Source organism: Apaloderma vittatum, unplaced genomic scaffold (genome assembly GCF_000703405.1).
Source record: "Apaloderma vittatum isolate BGI_N311 unplaced genomic scaffold, ASM70340v1 scaffold2363, whole genome shotgun sequence".
NCBI classification, from domain to species: domain Eukaryota; kingdom Metazoa; phylum Chordata; class Aves; order Trogoniformes; family Trogonidae; genus Apaloderma; species Apaloderma vittatum.
This window is the reverse complement of record NW_009707363.1, coordinates 60,491-80,208: the sequence shown is the minus strand read 5'-3', so window position 1 is coordinate 80,208 and position 19,718 is coordinate 60,491. Positions and strand designations below refer to the sequence as shown.

Genomic DNA, 19,718 nt, shown 5'->3' with positions numbered 1-19,718 from the left:
CCTGTCGTTCTTGAGCTGAGGGGCCCAGAACTGGACACAATATTCCAGATGTGGCCTCACCAGGGCAGAGCAGAGGGGCAGGAGGACCTCTCTCGACCTACTGGCTACTCCCCTTCTAACTCATTCCAGGATGCCATTGGCCTTCTTGGCCACGAGGGCACATTGCTGGCTCATGGTCATCCTGCTGTCCCATCCTGCACACCCAGGTCCCTTTCCCCTACGCTGCTCTCTGGCAAGTCGGTCCCCAGCCTGTACTGGTACATGGGGTTGTTCTATCCCAAGTGCAAAACTCCACACTTGCCCTTGTTAAACTTCATAAAATTTCTCCCTGCCCATCCCTCCAGCCTGTCCAGGTCTCTCTGAATGGCAGCACAGCCTGCTGGTGTGTCAGCCACTCCTCCCAGATTCGCGTCCTCAGCAAACTTGCTGACGGTGCTCTCTAATCCCTCATCCAGGTCATTGATGAATATAATGAACAGCAACGGCCCCAGCACTGACCCCTGAGGGACCCCACTAGACATAGGCCACCAACTGGACTCTGTCCCATTGACTACAACTCTCTGGCTTCTTCCCTTCAACCAATTAGTGACCCACCTCACTACTTGGTCATGCAGACCACACTTCCTCAGTTTACCTATGAGGATGCTCTGGGAGACGGTGTCAAATGCCTTGCATCAATCTAAATACTCTTACAGATGATTAGTTTAAGGATTACAAGTAAAACTGTAGTCCTGTGTGCTGCCAGCTGCTATAAAAACCTACATCTTAGAGGATCATTCTAGCAGTAGGCTGGTTCGGTGGGAATATACTGGTGAAAAAGGGCGAAGATTCTGTGTTTGCAGCTTGGTCTTCAGTTAGCACATTTGTTGTAGGCAGATGTAATTGGAAGGAGTCATTTAGTTACTTATTAGTAGACAAGGAGGCTATGGCAATGTCTGGAAGACAAGTGATGCATGAAACAGGTTGGAAAAAATTCAACATGACCTTTCAGTGGTCTTTTCTGCCAAATTTTATCTTCTGTTCAAATTCTTAATTTGAGAGTTACAATCTCAGTTATTTAGCTGAGGTGTTTTAAAAGCTCCTTTATCTAAATCAACTGAAAATTCAAGAGAACTTAAATGAAACTTCAGCATCTTTCAACTTTGAACGTATTGCCCCTGTTAGAAAACTCTAAAGATGAGAAGGATGTCCTGGTAGGCTTTGACTGAGCTGTGCTCTGTTTTCTAAGAACATCTTTGAGAAATTTTAAAACAAAAATCTGTTTTGTGCATCGTTGTCACTTAAATATTACTTCTTTGGGAAATTATAAACCTGTAGTTACAGAAGGTATGTTTATGTTCAGTGTTCACAGATAAGCAAAAAGGTGCATCAGTAAAACCGAGTGCAACTGTAACTACTTCAAGAAATCAAGTGTCTACTGTAAGTCTTCTGCAATGATTTTTGTCCCTTAAATCATCTTTTTTTCCTTCTGGAATTCTGTACTAAAAGCTGTATTCATCCATGTTTTTGAATCAGCCAAATTATGTAACTAGGTAGAATATAGCTATAATTCATCTGATATTTTTCCACTGTCAGCAGCATTTATTTATGAGAACTTTGTTTTCATGATGATTCAAAGAGCTCTTTCATTGTATTGTATTTGTAATTTTGTGTCTCATTGGCCTATCTATATTTGAAAATGACTGAACTACTCTGAAATCCAAAGGCCCTCTCTGTAATGTGATGTCTTCAAAGTAAACAATATTATATTTGTTTATACGTTTTTGGGATCTACTTTGGCAAATATTCTTTGCAATAATCAAGATTAAACTAAAACATTTGTTGTGATGATATTAGAGAAATGTGTTTTCAAAATAATTTTTTTATTCACTTAGACTGTACGCAACAATATAGCCTAAATGTAAGTAGTACCTTAACTTTCCTTCTAATGCAGGGAGAGGGAAGAACACTAGGAAAGTCTAATTCTATCAAAATGAAAGGCGAAAATGGAAAAAATGCTAGGGAAGTCCGGCTGTCAAAGAGAGAAGACTCTATTGCAAAGATTGGGAAAAAAAAATGTCAGAAAATAAATTTGGATGAAGCAGAGGGTATGTGAACTTTATAGTTTACGTATTAACATAAGTAGTTGTAGAAAAATGAGAATTTTGTATCTGTGTAGGAAAAGGTATGGTATGTTTAATAGTGCATTGTGAAAATCATAGTCATGACCCTTATATTTTTGTTTGATACTGTGAATTGTAAAGTATTTTAAACTGAAGGTAAAATTTTTAGAATACCTGAAGATAGATGGAGGTGCCTAGTGGGATTTTCAAAAGTGAACGGTACCTAATTCCAGTAAAATAAAAGGAATTAGTAGTTCACTTGCAGTTGAATATCCCATTTGATACCCTTTGCAAGCCTGGTAGAAGCTTGCATTTCTGGTCGCCTTTAAATAAGAGTCTTCAACTCACTGAAAGGCGTTCTGCACAATGGGGTAGACCCTAACTTACTCAGGTAAGAATTTTTGAAAATTTTCTCCTGAAGTCTAACAGTCAGGGCAGTAAAATCTGATGGCCGTGAAGGAGCTGTGATGGGCAAGAATAGAAGCTTTGTTTGCATTCAACTCTGAAAAGGTGGTTAGAAGTAGAAATAAGCAAAAAGGTTATTGGTAATGACGTATGTTCCGAGTCCTACTTTTACCTTCAATTGCATCTTGATAGTGTTGGTGATGTCACTGGAAAATAACTCATAAGAGAATTTGCTTTCTTATACAATGATGTCCATGGGAGAAAGATGAATAAAAATGAGGTATCAGGAGAAATTTTGACACACCACCCACTGCCCTAGGGCGTTACCTGAAGCAATTACTTGTCTCATCAGCCCTACACGTTCTTCCCTATTTTCCCAAGTACTAAAAGTCAGAGGATATATTTTACCCACAGATTAAAATTTACTGCTGGTGTTACCTAAAGCGCATTTCCAAAGCCTGGTTATGCACAGTTGTGCAGCAAGTGAATGTTCATCTGTGAATAAATGTCCCCTGACTGGAATTGAAAAAAATGCTGTGGCTAAAACTTTTGTTGCAATATAGGTGTTTGTAAATATAAATGTTATTACAAAATATTAGTGCATTTTATGTTGTTTACTCTTCTGTAAACTGTTTTCCATATTTTAATATTTTCATTTTTCTTCCTAGGGCTGAGTAAAACATTAACATAATTTGAAAACTTCAGAATTCGAGGCTTTCACATTTTATTTTGAATTTTGTGAAATTTGTCCAAGTTTGGAAAACACGTACCAAATGTTGTAGACCGTTTTTTAAATGAAAAAAATAACAACTGTTCTATGAAGTTTGCAATTTTAAGGGAACATTTTTGTATGACACATATTAAAATGTTGCATGTTTTAATATGCATACTGCCATTTTGCAAAACTCTGGCAATAAGAAGCATTTTGAAGCTTCCATCTTGGCTATGGTCAGATTTTATGGCATTTCACAAAAGCATGTTAAAAAGTCGTTTTTACAAATACATTGTGAAGCCTGCCAAATAGAGGATTAGGAATAAGGTCATACAAGTGCCAGCGTATGACTTTGTATTATGCTAAGTTAAAACTGATACTAACATTCTGTGCTTTATTTTGTAATGGCTTTTCCTTCAAACAGTATTTATCAGCTGGTTTGAAACTGTTGATTTAAATTCATCGGCTGGAAATGGTCTTTTTAAGCATCTTTAATATTCCATAGTTTCAGTGCTATCTTGAAAAATTAGGTCATGCAGAGACCCTATATTAAGAATTAAATATTTTTATATTTATATGTTTTGTACTAAAGAGTTTGTTTATTGTTGCGATGCTTCTTTTTTGAGGAGTGGTATAATTCTTGGCTTAGGATTGATAAGTTTCTTGTTGCCAAGTTTTGAGACTTTCTAGAACAGTGGTGAAATACTATGAGTATTATTTATATAGAGAAACATATTAAACCATTGGACATCATTAAGGACATGATCAGAAAATCACTTCTAATTGTGTTAAAAACTCTGTGAAAAAAGCTGCCCCATTGCTTTTAGTAATGGCTTCTTTGATTGTTATTGACTGCCTATATGCTACTGATTCATTGCAATGCAAAGTAAAATGGGGTTATTTAAATCATCGTCTGATCATGCCCTGTGATTATAAACATCCTGGATTAAAACTGCACCATGAATTGAATTTAAACTGTGATAAAATATTAATAAACCAAGAGAAATTCAATATAACAAGGAAGTTTGCAGCATTTTGAATCTTTGAACTTTCAGATGGCATGGCTATTCTTCAGTTAAGATGGGTAAAAACCATCCAGAATATAAAAATGTGCACCCATTGTCAGTAAGACCAGAGCCTTGTTTGGTACAAAGAATTAAAAAATCCTCTGTGTGTACAGATTTACTAACTGCATAAAATAGAAGATGTGTTCAAGGCTCTGTGAATTGCAGCTGTTCTAAACTGCAAAACTCTTACAATAGCTATCCTGATGGTCTTAATTATAGTGACGCTAGCGAACACTGCTGCAATTGAAAAAGTTCCTAATTAACATAGGATCTTATTTCAAGGCAGCATTGAAAGAATTGAAGATCTTCTTGGAAAATAAATGTGCTGAAAATTTACATTTTAATGACATTGCACTTTCTGACAAAAACTTGTCAATTTTGGGTTTTTCCCCAATAGAATTTTTTGAACTCATATCCAAAGCTCAAAGTAACAGAGCAGATGACCAACGTGGACTGCTAAGGAAAGAAGACCTTATTCTTCCTGACTTTCTTCGTTTACCGCCCGCTGGACCAGAACCAGCCTCATCGACTCCTGTGGGCCCTAAGGGCCTCAACAAGCGAGTTGCAAAAAGCGATGGCAAGGATGGATGCACATCACCGAGTGGTAAACAGGAGGCCGTTCAAAACTTTAATGAAAATTCAGTTAAGAAAATGGGTTACTTGGAAAATAAACATAAATCCGCTTTAACAGCGCTCCACAGTCAGAAGACTTTCAGTGTTCCTTTTAATGCCGCATTGTCTCCGATCCCGCATGCACAGGAAAACAGTGCAGCGGTGTGGAAAAGGCAGTCGAGAGAATTGCAAGCTGAAGGCATTCAGATGGTAGATGATGAGAATGTGGCAGATTTGACTCTTGTGGCTGAAGGAGATATCAGTAGCCCCAACAGCACTTTGCTACCACCACCACCACCTACGCCACCGTCAGACATCAGTAAACTCACAGAAGCCAACTATCCGCCCCCAACTCCTTTTGCAGGTAATCAGGAAAAATCTGGATATCAAAGATCCAATTCAGGTATTTCTAGATTTCAGTAGTCTTTCCTTTTAATGTAAAACTACTTTTCCTTAACACTGTTAATCAGCATTTGGCACCCATTAAAACAAGAAGGAGAATTCTCTCTGCACCTTAATTTTTTTTACAAAAAAAAAAAAGAAAAGAAAAAAATATTTTCATTGCCTTAGTCTGTGCTAACTATAATAGTTCTGGTTGCCTTTAACAATGTGCTTTTGTTTGGATTTGGCATGTGGCCAGAAATGGACACATGCAGACAAACCTTTAAAATACGTCCATATGCTATAATTATCTCATTCTTTACCCTGGGAGTACAAAACAGGATATCAGCCTTTTGAGCTCTGTAGCGCTGTTGCGTTCCAGATTTTCTGATCAATTTGTCATAATGAGATACATGATTAGAGCTTGGAAGTTTAAGTGCTTTTGCAGGAACCCTAATTATGTGTTGAAAATTACAGTACCATTTATGATCAAAATTTGAAATGGATAAAGCTTAATTCAAAAAAATATTTCTCTAATTAATTTATTAGAGAAATATTTTTTTGAATTAAGCTATTTGTGGCTAAAAATAGAAATGTTAGGTTTTTTAACCCATACTTTGCTACACAGAGAAATAAATTTCATCTCTCAGTTTCCTCCAGAATATTCACATGTGAAATAGCTCTTTCTATTAGATTGTTGTAAAGAAAATATGTAAGTTTTGTGGTCTAGCAATATCACAGAGCAATATTAGCCCAAGGTTGAAGTATGGAATTTCTCTATAAACACAGACTCTAATAATAGTTGCTAGTACCAGAAGCAAGTGTTTGATGACAATGGGTGTTGTGACATTGACATTTTACAGTCATTGTACTGTACATTTTAATGTAAAATATAAGAGGAGGTATCTATGTGCTACATTTATTTTTGATGTTTCACAAACATATGGTGCCATAATTTGTATGATCACATTTCTTTGTGATGTGGGAATACGCATTTTAATTATTTATCTTTTTACACAGAGTATTTGATACTGTTCTTTATCTGTACGGTTGATGATTTGTAAATACTTCTTTGGTTGTTGGATGCTTATAAATGGCAATGCAAATTATTTCATCCTCTTGGTATTTTAAGAAGAAATTCCTTTATTAGTAGTTATTTAAGAAATGTTCTTTAAGCGCTGCCACTTCATTTCTGAAACTGAGTATTGACCGAACTTGTAACTAGTGCCTACGAATAACAAAACCACAAAATGTACTTCAGACATATTGATGTGTATATGCATAGATTTGTGTTGGTGTCTTTCTGATAATATGGCAAGTGTACAACATAGGTATCAATTTGCATATTTTTCAGTGAGAACTGTTAAAAAAAAAAACCATTTGCACTTAAAAAAAACTTCATGAATTTACAATATTTTAATGCATGCCATGCATTTCTGTGTAACCACTGAACTGTAGCTTTCCCTTTTCCCTCTTTCTACTTTTTACTTTGTAGAAATCTTTGTGTAGTTTTCACATGTATTTTGTATCTTTGTTCTCTCAGGAGTAATAAATTCTAGACCTAGCTACACAAACTGGTTTTAAGCCTTGATTTTCTTCATCTTTTGAAAACAGTTGTTTCAGTCCTGGATTAAGATCTCTGATTGAAATTATCTTCTAATAACAAACAGATTAATAAATATGAATTAGAAATTACTGTGAGACAAAGTCGACAAACATTGTATTTGTTATTAAAGGGCAAACGCTGTCTTGAGATGCTGATGGGTCACATGTGAAATCCATAGCATTGACATGTGCACCAGAAGGCAGATAAGACAGGAGATTTTTTTAAAATTAATCGTAACAGGAACTCCTGAAAGGAGAATCTCTTCTGTCTTTGGGTTCTTGGGCTAAACTTTAAGTTCATTACTTTCCTTCTTATTTTAATCTAAAGCGATTCTTCCCTGGTCTTTAAGAAGTGAGCTGGTGATCTCAGTTCATTTGATGTGGAGTAGCCAATATAACAACCTCTTAATCTGGTGGTCTTGGGTAAGAAATGAAGGGTTGGATGGGTGCTGGAGACAACACTACCCTTTCCATTCTTAGAGATGGCTCCTACATAACAGTAATGTGAAGCCTAATTAAGAAAAAAAATCATTACTGCAGAGGGGCTTGTCGTGCTGTTACTTAGGTCTCATTGTGTTCTGTGGGCTGAAAATGTAGTTTTTCCAAAAGTCACTGTATTCCCACATAGTCGTGGGCCTCCATGAAAGAAAATGAAGCAGTTGAAAGGCCTGTAGCTGTTCCCCTTTCAAAATTATCCACACTTTTCTGTAACTAATAACTAATACCCTACATATTGAGCACACTGAATTATTTAATTGATTTATTTATTTATGACATATTTTAATTTCCATGTGTTCCAACTAGTCTACTCTACTTTCACTGGCGATTGTGCTTTATTTTTCAGTTATAGTCACCTATGAGAGACCTTTAAGTAACTAAACAAAATAATTTTGCAAAGCTAAAATCTTTGTTTCTCTTAGCTTTGTGACAAACCAGATTCTATCTTTTTGTTTGGAGGAATAACAGAAATCTAAAAGAAAGATGTAAAAAAATTTTATTTTTCCTACAACCAGATTGCATACACTAGCTCTATTCAACACTCCTCTCACAGTAAACTACTGTTTTATGGGAACTGGATTCTACAAAAGAGCAGTGATTTTATGGAAAAAGTGTGAGCTGAAACAAAACTTTTCTATTTTCATGATTTCCTGGAGTTTGCATGGAAAGACTATTTGGTGATGTACAGTAATTATATAATAAACTATCTCCAGTCACAAATCAGTATTTCAAAGGACTAAATAATTAATTATGGTTGCTTTTTTAAGTGCTTTAATGGTTCTTCATTCATAATCTCCTGTTAATGGAAAACACATTCCTAATTTGTTTATTGAACTCAAATATTGAGCTAAAAAGAAAAATAATGACTACATAATTTAATGTGGTCTGTAATTTTTGTTCAGATTGGTATAAAGGCAAATGACATGTTTGCTTACACTATGTGTTGGGCTTTTATACACTGGATTTATATACGCTGGGAGAAAGGCTGAGGGGCGTGAAGTTGTCCCTTATATTCTGCAGTGGGCAGTTCACTAACCGCAGACGGATGTAGCAAAGCCAGGCCAATATCCATCCCTGTCCTGGGTAACTCGGGAGGTTTTTTCATCCGAAGATCTAGAAAGCAAAACATGAAGAAAGGAAAAGAGCAAAATGAGGTTTGCAACACTCGGAGCTTTTCAGAACAATTTTTCAAACACAGATCTTTAAGTGAAATGTGTTTGTGCTGTAGTAATATTTAGCTATGAAGTAAATACCAGTTTACAACACAAGAATCATTGCTGATTCTTGTTATGTTATTCATCAAGAGAAAATGTCTTTATTTTTGAATAAGGCTGCTAGTTCTGGCAAATTTCCCACTTTAAAAAATCAGGGTTTTCTGGAATCTGAAGACAATTCTGAAATGTGTTAACTGCGTATCTTCATAGTAGCGATATCCATCTGTGGAAAAAATAATTAGTGTGTGGTGTAATTGGCTTGAAGAGATGCATTTATTTTTAAAAGTGTTTAAATTCCAGTTTGATCTCTTTGGGGTTTGTTTTCCTGTGGGTTTGTTTTGTTTTGTTTTTTAATTGCATGATATAGTCTAGGTACTTTGAATGTTAGTGAGTTTTTCCCAGGGAGTTAGGTACATTCATTACTCAAGTGAAAAATAGCCGTTGAGGGGAGAGGCAGTCTTTCAAACTTTTAGTCCTCTCAAGAGCTGTGAATACCAAGCTAGAGGCCTTGCGCTAGATTATTTATTCAGCGATGTCCCAGTGGGGTCTGCGAGTTGTTCAGTATGCTTGTTGTCTCCAGTACAACGTAGGTGGGCATTTAGTCTTAGTAGCCTTTGGGGCTTTTTTCAGGGAGTGCCATTTCAGCCCTAGACAGAACAATTTGCAGCAATCCAGACTGAAGGTGCACAGACTGTAGATTTGATTCCATCAAATTGTTCTTCCTTCTGCTATTAAAAGAAGTCACTTTTCTCTTTTTTTTTTTGGCATTTAGGATGAGAAGTGTTCCTGAAGTGCAGTAGCAGTTAAAGTCAATGGAATTATTGTCTACCAAGTAAGAAGGTTCTTTTTCTGAGTAGATATATGGACTGGATCCAGCAATTCAGACAAATAAGAGAGTTCATTCAAAACTCCCTTTTAATAGGTATATAGTCATCGGTTAAGATAGAGGGCCAGCCAGAGAAAATAAAAGCCTGGTGAATTCTCTGGCATTATACTTTAATAATATGTCTCTGAAAGATAAAGGGTGAATTTAGACTATATAAACACTTCCTTAACTTTTTCTGAGCATAGATGAGCAATTGTATCCTCAGAATAAACTCATTTCCTGTCATATTGGAAAGAATTCTTTCAAAAATGGGATAGTTAGTACCAGCGCTAGGATGTTTTTGCTGTGAAAGATAAATTTTGCAGAAATAAAATGTAGGGTGGATTCTCAGTGCCTGAGGCTGTTTATTGTTCCCAAAGACAAAAATTCCCAACTGCTCTCTCTTATTATTCACAGAGAGGACACAGTACACTACTGCCGAGGAATAGAGATCAGATAATATCAGCCGTATTTCTATCACTCACTTTTTTGGCTGCTAAATTTTTCAGTTGTAAGGGTGATGAATTCCAGGTGCAGTAAGTATTGAGATAGTTAAGGTATTAAAAGTGGTATATCTTAAAAAATTCAAAACCCACTTTATTTTTGTAATAAATTCTGTAATATTTTAAATAATACTTTATGCAATTACGTGGCATATTTTAAAGACGATCCAGCAAGGTTTCCCAGGTAAACCAAGATAACAACATAAATGAAAATATAAATAAGAAAATGAAGGGATTATGTCTTAAAAGATGTAAAAATAATTAAGATAATTACTTTTGTCAAAGGCTGTTGTCCTGCAGTTAATTACATCCTTACTGGTTCTCTGTAATTTTGTGGAAGATAATTGAATTCTGGATCAATATAAGTAACCATGAAGTACTTGTGGGGATCTAGTAATACTAAGGCCAGAATCTGTTAATCCTGTTTTAATCAGAGCGTGATTAAATGGGAGAATTACATGTAGCACATGACTGAGATCAATAATAAACAAAGGAGAAGGAGCGTTATGTTAAGAGTAGACAGCCGGGAGGCAAGGAACACCTTGAGGGATGGTATATGAAATGTAAGTTTATTTCAATCAAACAGCGAGATACCCATTTTAGAATTACAGATTTTATCACTGACTAGATGAAATGTTAGAAAAATTGCACGTGCTCTTCGAGCTAAATGCACCTGGGCTAAAACTGGAACTATGCAAATATATGAATGAACATAGTTGAAACAAATGAACTTAGTTGAAATGTAACTGGTAGATCTGCTAAACTGCATTTTAGCATTTCTTAATTAAAAAATAATGAATGGCAGATTAAATTAAAATTAGTTCAAGCATTCAATCCAATATTTCCAAATCTATTACTCTCCATGATAATTAAATTTGCTGTTACCAAATACTGATGGAAAAGCAAAATACAATAAATGCTGGGAGATCAGACTGAGGGCTGGATAGTTGCAGGCTGTTGCGGAGATGTTTTGTCATGTCTATGGCTTGGGAAGTATTCAAAAATTATTTCAGTTTTATCAGTGGAGAAACAAAGTTTAAGCAGATTGGCTATTGTTATTGAGGGCGTGCATGTCAGTCTGGATCAGAAATTTGAATTTTTCATTTTCTTTATTTTCTGACCATTCCTGGCTTTTAAATGGCATTATATACAGATCCCTTCAGCAGCTGCTGTAGCCATGTATATAAAACGACTGCCCTCAGCAAACAGTTTGCAATATTTCCTTTTGATTTTGCCACTGGTGAGCAGTAGTAGTCATACCAGCTCCCTCTTCTATGTAATATTCAGAATTTGTCTTTCTGAGTAATGTTTGTTCTTTGTTTTTCTCGCAAGTGCTTTTGAGATGAGTGCAATGCAAGAATTTCTACCTGCCCCGTCTTTCTAAACTTAATGCTGCAAATGTATTCCAGAAATTCCCAGAACATAAGTAAATAGACTGGTAATGCAGAATATTGCTGCTTTGTGAAATGATCCATTTCCTAACTTGATGCCTTCATTGTTACTGAGTCAGATTTCAAGGCACCAAGCATATGATGCAGTTGGTGTTTCATCATGCAAGTGAAATTCAGCATATAAAGTCAAATTTTGTTTGAAACGATACAGCATAAACCGTAGGTAGGAATCTTTTATTTAATCCTTTTTCTTGGTGCTGTATTAGTTAAGAGATAAAAGGAAGGAAACTACTAAGGGAAATTTAACCGGCAGAATTCTAAATCTTAGATGTAAGGTATCCTTTTCTTTCTACTAACAGTACATCAGCCAGTGTGGAAGTCATTTATTTGCCACTTAAAAGGATCCACATGTGGGAAGGCTAAAATTTTGAAGTTCCATTTTCCAACGGTTTAGGACAGGAAGGGACAAGTGTCTTTCTCGGAGTGAAACTGCCAGATTACATGCATCTTAAGGCAGGGAGTTCCTCGTACTGAAATATTCCCAGGGCATTGAAGTGAACAGCCACTGCAGAAGTGGCCATCACAAAGTTCCTTTTTGAAGTCTCGTGTTAAAAATGCTCCCTCAGGCAGCGCGTTATCACCTTAGGACAGGTGGTTGTGTGGATTCCGAGGTGAGAAGAGTAGCTGCCCAATCTCCCACGCTACAGAACACGCCTGAGTCTTCTTAATTTGGAGACTGAAAATGGTTGATTATATTTGGGGATGGTACATGCCAGTAAATAACCAATTCCTATGATTGCTCCTGAAAACTTTGTGGGTTGTGCGGGTTTTTTTTCTTTGGTTTGGTTTGTGTTTTTTTCCACAAGGGATATATTGTAAGCACTATGGAATACTTAAAAAAGATTCTTGTCTGCTGTAAATCAGCACAAAATCATTAAACTGGAGCTCATTCTTTTTAGCTGAATATCCGATCTACACTTGAGAGTTAATGCTGTTACTGAAATTTCCAGGGTTTTTTGTGATCTCATCTTTGCCTGGAATTTGGCCAAATGCTCCCTTGGCTCTAAAATACTTGGAAGACGACATCTTCTAATATCTTGCTTAGATTTTACTTAGAGCTTGAGGAATATTTTATACAGAAGAAGAAATTTTCTATTTGTCTTCTTCTGTGAAGATACTTTTTCCATAATCATAATGTTCAATTCAAGGAGCTTGAGAATAATAGACAAAATCAAAATATCAGAAAAATTGGTACAGGAAGTCTGGAAATCAGGCAAAATCAGCTCCTGATTGTTTACATTTTGAAAAAGGCAGACGGGTGCACTTATCCTTCTAAGCACTCATTTAACTGTGCGTCTGTAAAACAGCAGATCTCCATGCATCCCTATCTTTAACCCAGCTGGACTATGTTAACGGGCTCAGATGCCCAAGAGAATTCCCTTAGAGCTGCGTGGAAGGCTTTGCAGGGGAGGTGAAGATTACCGATAGGCATGATTATGCTCTTCCAGCCTGTTTGGAAATTAATCTGTGCAACTACTCCTCTGAGTGCTGGCTTCCTTTCCCTTCTGAAATAGGTAGGACGTTTGACAGATTAGTTTCGGGAAAATGGAATATCATTGCTGACATACTTTGTGCAAGCCAGAGTGATCCACAGAGATAGCCATGGAGGTTTTCATCACCACTGCAAGAACAGATGAAGACAGATTTTATCTATGAAAGCTCCCTGCACCTTAGATGCAGCCCTGCTTAGCCAAGTATTTGTTACTCAGAAAGAGGGTATGAGGGGACCAGTGCAGAAGTGTTGCAGGCATCATTTAAGCCTCATTATAAAGCTCCACTGAGTACATGCATATCTTGAGTCTGTTTTAAAACTTGTGGGATACATTTATACACAAGCTCTTTTTGGGACTCCCTCCTATTATTTGTGTTGCATAATCTTGCTTCACAAATGTTTTGTTTTTAAAAATGAGGGGAGAAAAAGGGCACATGAAAATATTTTTTCAGTGCAGTGCTGCTGCTCCTGAAATCATCCTTCTGTTTGGTGTGGATGAGCCAAGATCTCTTCTACCCTGCCACAAGAAGAGAAATCATCTTCACAGTATCATCATGTAGTAATTCCATATTCTTTTGAACCATTATTTTAGATAAGACCTTCTCTGTTACTGTCCTGCCTCTAGTAGTAGTTTATTACGTGCTTCAGAGGGATTGCTCCTGAAAAGGGCATTATTAGAAAAAAACTGTTCATAACAGAGTTTTATTCATCTTCAGATGGACTTGTGTCTTGTGAAGCCCGAGAGCCAACACTGACCTTATTTTTGCTTTGTTCCTGTGAGACAACTTGTGAGCCAAGTTGCTTTGTGTGGTGACTGAGTGACACCATAATTCCAAGACTTAATGGCATTTCTTATATTTAGCTGTAGAAGGACTTATCAACCAAATAAATACAGCAATACTTACACCTTCCATAGCATTCCTCAGTAGGAGTTTCCAGTTCTTTCATCTCTAGTACCCTGTTAATGCAGACTCTCTTGGTTGTGGAAAGTGTTTCAGCTTCGTTCAAGGCAACAGAGCTATGAGACCTTACGCCACCATCAAAGTCGTTTCTTTGCATTACATTTAGTGGAAAGAGGTGTTCTTAACACTGGAACAACTGGGTGACTCATGCTCTGTCAGTGCAAACTGTTTGGTGTAATCTGTCATTAGTATGAATTTTAAGAATTAGTTTCTCTTTAAAACCAACTTGAAAGGAGAATCAGGGATCTTCCTCAAAGGGCATAGAGTAGAAGACTAAAAACATCAAGAGTAGAATTCAGTACAGTCATGCTAAGATAAACATTTTAGAATAGAAGAATAGCATTTTACACCACAGCCATACAAACAGCAGGTAAAATTAAGCCAACGTTCAGCTGCAATAGGAAAATGTAAGCATGTAGTGTAATGTAGTCCCATTAAATGGTAGCTGTAATTTAGCTGGAGTTGTGCTGGGCTAGCAGGGCTGAGAAAGCTTTCTGCCTTCTCTCTGCTATGGTTCAGCTCACTTGTTTGGAGTTTGATCTAATTCCTCTGCATGTAAAAAAATGCAAGCATTACTGATATGCTGCATTATTCGTGTGGGGCTGCACTATAGCTAAAGCACTAAAATATTGCACTGCTTAGAATTTTAACTTATTTCTATTAAATAGAAAGCCATAACCCTCAAGAAGACCTTGAAATGATTTGATTGAAATAGTATGAATTTGCATTTTTTTTCCTTTTCATTTGCATTTCTCCATTTCTCTGTATAAAAAAGTTCTTGATTATGATGATTATCATAGAATCATAGAATGGCCTGGGCTGGAAGGGACCTTAGAGATCATTTAATCCAACCTCCCTGTCATGGGCAGGGGTGTCACCTCTTGACTAGATCAGGCGACACATGGGGACTGAATGGGAATTGAACCCACGACCTTGGTGTTGTCAGCACCACACTCAACCAACTGAGCTAATACATGGAAATTTATTTTTTTTACAAAAAGCTATAAAAACCACTTTGTAGAACAAATGCAAATAAAAGATATCAGAACCAGTTATGGATTTAACCACACAAGTCTTTTGGGATTTAACCACACAAGTCTTATGGGATTCATGTGGCTAAATGTGTTCTTCAGGCACTTGTGTGTACTGTGGCAAAAAGTTTAAAAATGTTTTAGGTAAGGTATGTTGGATAAGACAGTATCTTTTAAAAGACCAGCTGGTGTACGTGGAAAAAATAAATTAAATATGAAATGGAAGTCCTTACTCAGGTATGCTTTTGTGACTTAAAAGTTTCACTTACTTTTTTCAGTTGGTCTAATAAAAGCAGTTCTCTTTCCCTGCAAATGTTGCCCCTTTTTATATCGTTAAGGTGAGGGCATCTCAACTACAGAAATCATGTTGATAACCATGATGCCAACTGTGAAATCAACTCATTCTTCATCTCTCCCTTCTTGTTGCCTGTTGAAACAGGGAAACGAGCTTCATCTGTATGTGCTGCAACAAGGACTTAGCAGTTTGCAGTCTCAAACCTAACGCAAATCTACGTTTGAGGAGCTCGAGGTTTTAATCTAGGGTTAACCTGGGATAGTAATGACTTTGTATGAGTAGTTCTAGAGAACAGGCCCGAATCTGAACAATCGTGATTTGCAAAGTGTTCTTACTAAAAAGAAACATCAAGATTAAAAGATCACACATAGTTCAGGTGTTTCTTGAATGGTTAAAGCCCCTCAGGTGACTAAGTTGTTTCTTTTCTTCTTGTCCTGTAAACTGACCCATAACTGCTCAGTTGCAGTTCAGGACAGCAAACTAAAACTTCAGATCATCCTTTCTTTGCTAGAGGATTAATCTCTAGCCAAGTAAAAATAATATCTCAGCGGGGTTCTGGTACTGGAGGCCAGTTCAAGTCAAGGAACCTGTCCTGTTCTGCCCCACTGGAAGATCTATATTCTCCTCCTTCACCTTCGGGTTTGCTGATGTGAATGGTGTTTTGTTGGTTTTTTTCCTAGAGGTGTACAAATTTATACTAAGCAGATATTTTAATGGAGTCTTCTTTAAAACTCTGAAAAATGCTAAAAGACAGATACATACTAACATTTTACATTTATCTTTGACATGTACTGTTTAGATAACCTACTTTGTACATCAGTAAGTCTCCTTGATGGAGCAGAGGAATATCCCAGCTGACTATCTACCACTGGGACCTCAGAGGAGGCTGCAATATTGAAAAATGCTAAAACCAGAAGATACATAACTCTCCTGTTTTGTGTTTTTTTTTTTTTTTTAATTCTCCTGCTAGATGCAAACCACAGGAAGAAAAAAAATTCACAAGGGACTTCAGGAACCTCTTGTGAGCCAACCTCTCACAAAGCGAAGACCAACAGAAGCTTTAATCCTCCTGGTGCAAGAGAGAACCCTGGAGCGGAGCTCCCTGTGAACAGGATAATCGATGTGGACGGAGTCAAACTGGAAGACACTGGCACACGCTCCTGTGATGATTCTGAAGGGAACCTCAGCTTTGAAGGTTACATCTCTGAACTGAGATCTTGCCAAGGGAGGATGAGGACTGGAGTTTATAGGACATCAGACCTTCCGTCTCTGATTAATGTAAAGAGTGAGAAGAATAAGGGCACTGAGAATCAGTATAAAGCTACTTTTGTTTAAATCTCTGTTTTTAATTAAGGGTTCTGGTATTTTTGCTTGGCATCAGCAGCAATGGAGATTATGCCTTAGAGACATCTTTCTGCAAGTCAGAAGTTGCTTTCAGTACCCGGTTGCCTTCAATGAGCCTGCCAGGCCATCTCTTCTGATACGAGTTAGAACCTGCAGAATGAAAGAATAGTATTTCAACAAAAGTATTGAAGTTTTTGATTTTGTTCTCTTACTGTTACTATATCATTGTCCCTGGAACGATTCCACTGCACAGTGCAATTAAAATTATGATTTCCACCCCTTCCCTTCTTGTCTTTGATAAAGACAAACTTACTTCAAATTTCTCTATCCAAACTTTTATTTAAGGTAATTTCACTGTAATCTTCTAATATTTTTTTCGTAGTCTGCAGGATTTCCTGTGTGTCGGTATACTTCTGAAGTGCAAGTAAAATCTGGTGTAAAAATATCAGGATTATTTTCTTAACATGCTCCTAAGTGTCTCATATTCTTTGGGAAGAGGTCCAGGTAGAATTCTTGTCTAATGCATTGCCTGGATGGATATCCTGGATATGCAATAAGACCATTGTTATACAAGCAGTAAGAAGTAAAAAAAAAAAAAAAAAAAGCTGTGAATTTCCCGTGCTGGGAATAATAGCTACTCTTGTAGCCATCACTGGTGATGTTTCCATACCAGAAATGTATATACTAATTATATAGTGTTGGGAGGGTCATCCAGGTCCCTCCTCATCATTGCCTTTGGTGTCTTTTAGGTTTTGAGGAAGGCAGATTTTGTTACTGCAGTTAAGTGCCCCTCATTCTACTTGTCATTAATTCTATTTTCAGTTAATCTTCTAGCCTTGAGTGGAATTTTGCGAGAGAAAAGATACTTAAGACTACTGAATGTGTTGCTCTTGCCGCCCGCTCCTTTTTACTTATTTTCCATTCCTTCAGAAGAGGTTGTGAGTGTGGACATGCAAAAGGGTACCTGAAGAAGTAAGAGCATTGGACCTCTGCTCATCAATGTGAAAGAATACCGAGTGTGTATATTGAGACCTTCTGGTGGTTCACTGCTTTAAAATTACTGCAAGACTTAAGAAGTCATGTTGCGTAGCTCCTAGACTGCAATTCCACAGAGGCATAAGTCTAAAGCATCAGAGTAATTATTAATTAACTTCTCTTTCTTTGCTTCTAAAGCATACCAAAAATTGTGAATTTTCTAAATACCTGAGAATGCTGGAGGCAGTCAGTTTCTTAAATTCAAATCTGTAAGATGAGAAAGAGCTATGTATGATTTTGTAAGTAAAATAAGATTCCTAAAGTTTAAGTGTTATACATCAGATACTCCAGTGATATAAACAGAAACAACACCCATTAGCTTTATCTTTTCTACTGTTAAGTGATTTTACTCTTGATATTGAGGAAGACCCTGGTTAATGTTAGGCTCAACTCAGTGTGTGACTGAATGGGTATATATGCTATGAAATTAGCTGTTCTTTTAAAAACTTCCAAGACAAAAGCTAATTTGAGAATCATGCTAAAATCACAGTGGTGTAACAAGAACTGGGAGCATAAAGGGTGAGTGTCAGAATGATGGAGCCAGGCTCTTCTCAGTGATGTCCAGGGCAAGGGGCAGTGGATACAAGCTGGAGTATAAGAGGTTTCACAAAAACATCAGGAAAAACTTTTTCACTGTGAGAGTAATGGAGCACTAGCACAGGCTGCCCAGGGACGTCATGGAGTCTCTTTCTCTGGAGACCTTCAACACCTCCCTGGGCGTGTTCCTGTGTGACCTACTCTAAGTGATCCTGCTCTGGCAAGAAAATTGGACTAGATGATCTTTCAAGGTCCTTTGCAACCACTACTGTTGTGTGATTCTGTGATTCTTTGTGAAGAGGCTTGGAGGTTGATGTAACTGGTACCACTCTGTAATGTCCTGGGCTGTTAAAACACAGCCACAGCCCCGAAGGAGGGAGGGGCCCAGGAAAGCTGGTCCATATTCAAGGACCACCTCCTCTGTGCCCAGGAGTAATGCACTGCAAAAAAGAGGAACGCAGGGAAGTATATCAGGAGGCCTGCGTGGATGAACAAGAAGATCCTGGACAAACTTAAAGATCAAAAGAGAATTTACTGAAAGTAGAAGAAAAGACAGGGAGACTGGCAAGAATACAAGGAAGCGATCTGAGCAGCCAGGGATCAGGTTAGGAAAGCTAAAGCTCAGATAGAATTAAAACTAGCCAGGGACATCAAGGGTAGCAAGAAAAACATTTATAGGCATGTCAGTGCTAAAAGGAAGGCTAGGGAAGATGTGGGCCCTCTCCGGAAGGGAACAGGAGAGCCAGTCATGAAGGGTATGGATAAGGCAAAGGTCCTCAATGACTTCTCTGCCTCAGTCTTCACCAGCAAAGGCTCTGGCTGCACTGTCCAAGTTGTAGAAGCCGATGGTGGGGACTGGGAGAAGGAAAATCTACCCACTATAAGGGAAGATGAGGTCTGAGACCATTTAAAGAACCTGAAGGTATACAAATCCATGGAACCTGATGAGATCCATCCATGGATCCTGAGGGAACTGGCAGATGAAGTTGCTAGGCCGCTTTCTGTCATATTAGAGAGGTCATGACTGGAAAAGGGGAAACATCACCCTCATTTTCAAAAAGGGAGAAAAGGAAGACCCAGGCAACTCAGTTTCATCTCTGTGCTTGGCAAGATCAAGGAGCAGATCCTTCTGAAGGCTCTGCTATGGCACATGGAAAATGTGGAGATGATTGGTGGCAACTAACAAGACTTCACCGAGGGAAAATCTGGTGGCCTTTTATGATGGAGTAACAGAATTAATGGACAAGGAAAGAGCAACTGATGTCATTTTCCTGGACTTGTGCAAGGCCTTCGACACTATCCCTCAGGACATCCTAGTCTCCAAGTTGGAAAGACATGGATTTGATAGATGGACCACTCAGTGGGTAAGGAACTGGCTGGGAAATCACACTTAAAGAGTTGCAGTCAATGGCTCAACATCCAAGTGGAGACCAGTGACAAGTGGGGATCAGTACTAGGACTGGTATTTTTCCTGGACTTGTGCAAGGCCTTCGACACTATCCCTCAGGACATCCTAGTCTCCAAGTTGGAAAGACATGGATTTGATAGATGGACCACTCAGTGGGTAAGGAACTGGCTGGGAAATCACACTTAAAGAGTTGCAGTCA

General features: G+C 37.7%; 1 protein-coding gene across 1 annotated transcript in view; it reads left to right on the top strand.

The window, feature by feature from the left end:
* LOC104271468 (regulator of G-protein signaling 12-like) overlaps positions 1–16,675 on the top strand; it is a gene marked incomplete at its 5' end in the record, with an annotated part of 21,630 nt that extends 4,955 nt beyond the window's left edge. The window contains 4 exons of the mRNA XM_009866150.1: positions 1,343–1,419; positions 1,934–2,087; positions 4,684–5,301; positions 16,166–16,675. Coding sequence (XP_009864452.1) covers positions 1,343–1,419; positions 1,934–2,087; positions 4,684–5,301; positions 16,166–16,530 — 1,214 coding nt within the window. The remainder of the gene's footprint in view (positions 1–1,342; positions 1,420–1,933; positions 2,088–4,683; positions 5,302–16,165) is intronic.
* Between the last annotated feature and the right edge of the window lie 3,043 nt (positions 16,676–19,718).